At 64.2% G+C, this 1,933-nt stretch overlaps 1 protein-coding gene across 1 annotated transcript; it reads left to right on the top strand.

Annotated features, from left to right (window-relative positions):
• Positions 1-855: 855 nt before the first annotated feature.
• EMIHUDRAFT_255536 (hypothetical protein) lies at positions 856-1,779 on the top strand (the record flags this gene model as incomplete). Its single annotated transcript, XM_005772534.1, has 1 exon — positions 856-1,779. The coding sequence occupies one exon, from the start codon at positions 856-858 to the stop codon at positions 1,777-1,779; it is 924 nt and encodes a 307-aa protein (XP_005772591.1).
• Between the last annotated feature and the right edge of the window lie 154 nt (positions 1,780-1,933).

Genomic DNA, 1,933 nt, shown 5'->3' with positions numbered 1-1,933 from the left:
TAACAGTCCGGGCGCTGGCACTCTGATACGTATGCTATCGGTCTGGACCGATATAAGTAGCGCCTCAAGTGGGGAGACCACGATGAGGGGTCCGGAGTGGTGAGGCGCCGGGTGTGGGCGGGCGTCGAGGCCGTGTCGAGTCCGTGTTGAGTGTTTACTAGCTCCGAGTAGAGGGGGCGTTCTGCTGCTAGGGGAAACCCGGAGCGCGGAGCTAACCCTCGGAGACCCGTGTTTACTTTAAGGCCCTTGCCCTGCGAACGCGCACCCCCGGGGCTAGGGCTCTCTTGCCCGTAACCCGATACCGATCATCCGGCCCGCTGGATGCGCTTCTCAGCTCACCGGCCCTGGATGTGAGGTTACCGACTGCACTCCAAGTGCTCCAAGTGCCTCTGCTATCCCTGTCGTAGCCGATGAAGATCGCGCGTGGTGCATGTCTGCAAAAAATAAAAAATTAATGACATGGGTACTATACCAACTAGAGTGATGGTTGGTGGTACTCTCCTGCAACCACAGTCCTTCCTGAGACATGACAGGCCACTCTCAAGCCCTACAAGCACCAGATGACCCACTTGGGGAGGGTTGACATCGTGATTTCGGCGGAAATTTTCTTTTTTGCTGTGAATTCCGGCGTGAAGAGAGGGAAAAACCCACAGAGGGCCCAGACCTACCCTACCTACCCCGGCATGCTGGCCGCCCAAGCAAAAATAAAATACATGCGGGGTTCGCGCTTTAATATGTATGTACAATGTGAGAGGACTCGAGATGTGTTCGAGATTTGGGCGGTCGTGCTTTTCGGCGGTCGTGGAGGTCGTGGAGGTCGTGGAGTGGCGAGTCACGCTCGGGCGGACAGCACTGATGCCGTCGCCGGACGCGGCGGCGAGGCACACGGGCGCCGGCGTGGCGCGTCGGCAGGCCCACCACGAGCGGATGCGCGACGAGCGCGCTCGGGAAGCGGCCGCGGGTGACGCGGAGCTTCCGCCGGAGGACGACGCGGTCGAGATGGCGAGCGCCGTCCACGTGCTGGACAGCGTGGCGGAGGTGGGCCCGAACTACACTCTGCTGCGCAGCAAGGAGACGAAGGCGAAGCGGCGGAAGCGAAAGCGCGAGGATGCCAGGGCGGCGCTCGACGGCCACACTGTCCTGTCCACCGGATCGCGCCTCGAGATCTTCTGCGACAGCGAGCGGTGGTACCCTGCGACCGTCATGGCGCGGGAGGAGGACCGGGACGGACGGATCGTGCACGAGGTCGAGTACGACGGCTACTCGGATCGGCGGTGGTGGCACATGCTGGACGACGAGCGGTGGCGCGCCGTCCCAGAGCAGGCCGGCGCGGGCGCAGGCGGCGCTGCCGCAGATGGGGATGGGGATGTGGCGATGGACCGCGTGGACGGCGAGCATGGCGCCCGTGCCGCGGGCGACGCCGAGGCGGCCGAGGTGCGGGCGGCGCCGCCTCCTGTGCGCCGGGGCGTGCGGCGCAGCGCGCTGGCGGACGCCCTCCAGGCGGAGGATGACGAGCAGCAGGACGAGGCTGCGCGTGGCGATGGGCGGCCGATGCTAGCGCCCCACGGGCCGGCGCTGTCGGCGCACCTTATTTTTCACAATAGGAGACAAAAAAAGAAATGGCCGCGCCGGATCGGACCGCCGCAAGCGGCGTGGCGTGTAGCGGTTGAGCATCCCTCCGGGGGGCCCTCTGCGCCGGGGAGGCGTTGTTGGAGGCTAGGACGCAAGCGTCCGTCGCCCTTTTTCAAACTCCGGGTCCCACTCCCGCTACGCTCCTGACCCCGAATTTGGGAGGGCCCATTAACATTTAGGGGGGTTGCTGCCGCAAAAAGGTGCGGGGGCCGCGGTCTGTTTTCCGGCGGGGCCTGAGAAGCTCCTTTTCCAAGAGAATCCAGACCCTTTCTCGAATGGTTTCCATGGTCCCTTTTCCCTT

Source organism: Emiliania huxleyi (genome assembly GCF_000372725.1).
Source record: "Emiliania huxleyi CCMP1516 unplaced genomic scaffold EMIHUscaffold_3572, whole genome shotgun sequence".
NCBI lineage: Eukaryota > Haptophyta > Isochrysidales > Noelaerhabdaceae > Emiliania > Emiliania huxleyi.
This window is presented reverse-complemented; position numbering and strand designations above follow the sequence as displayed.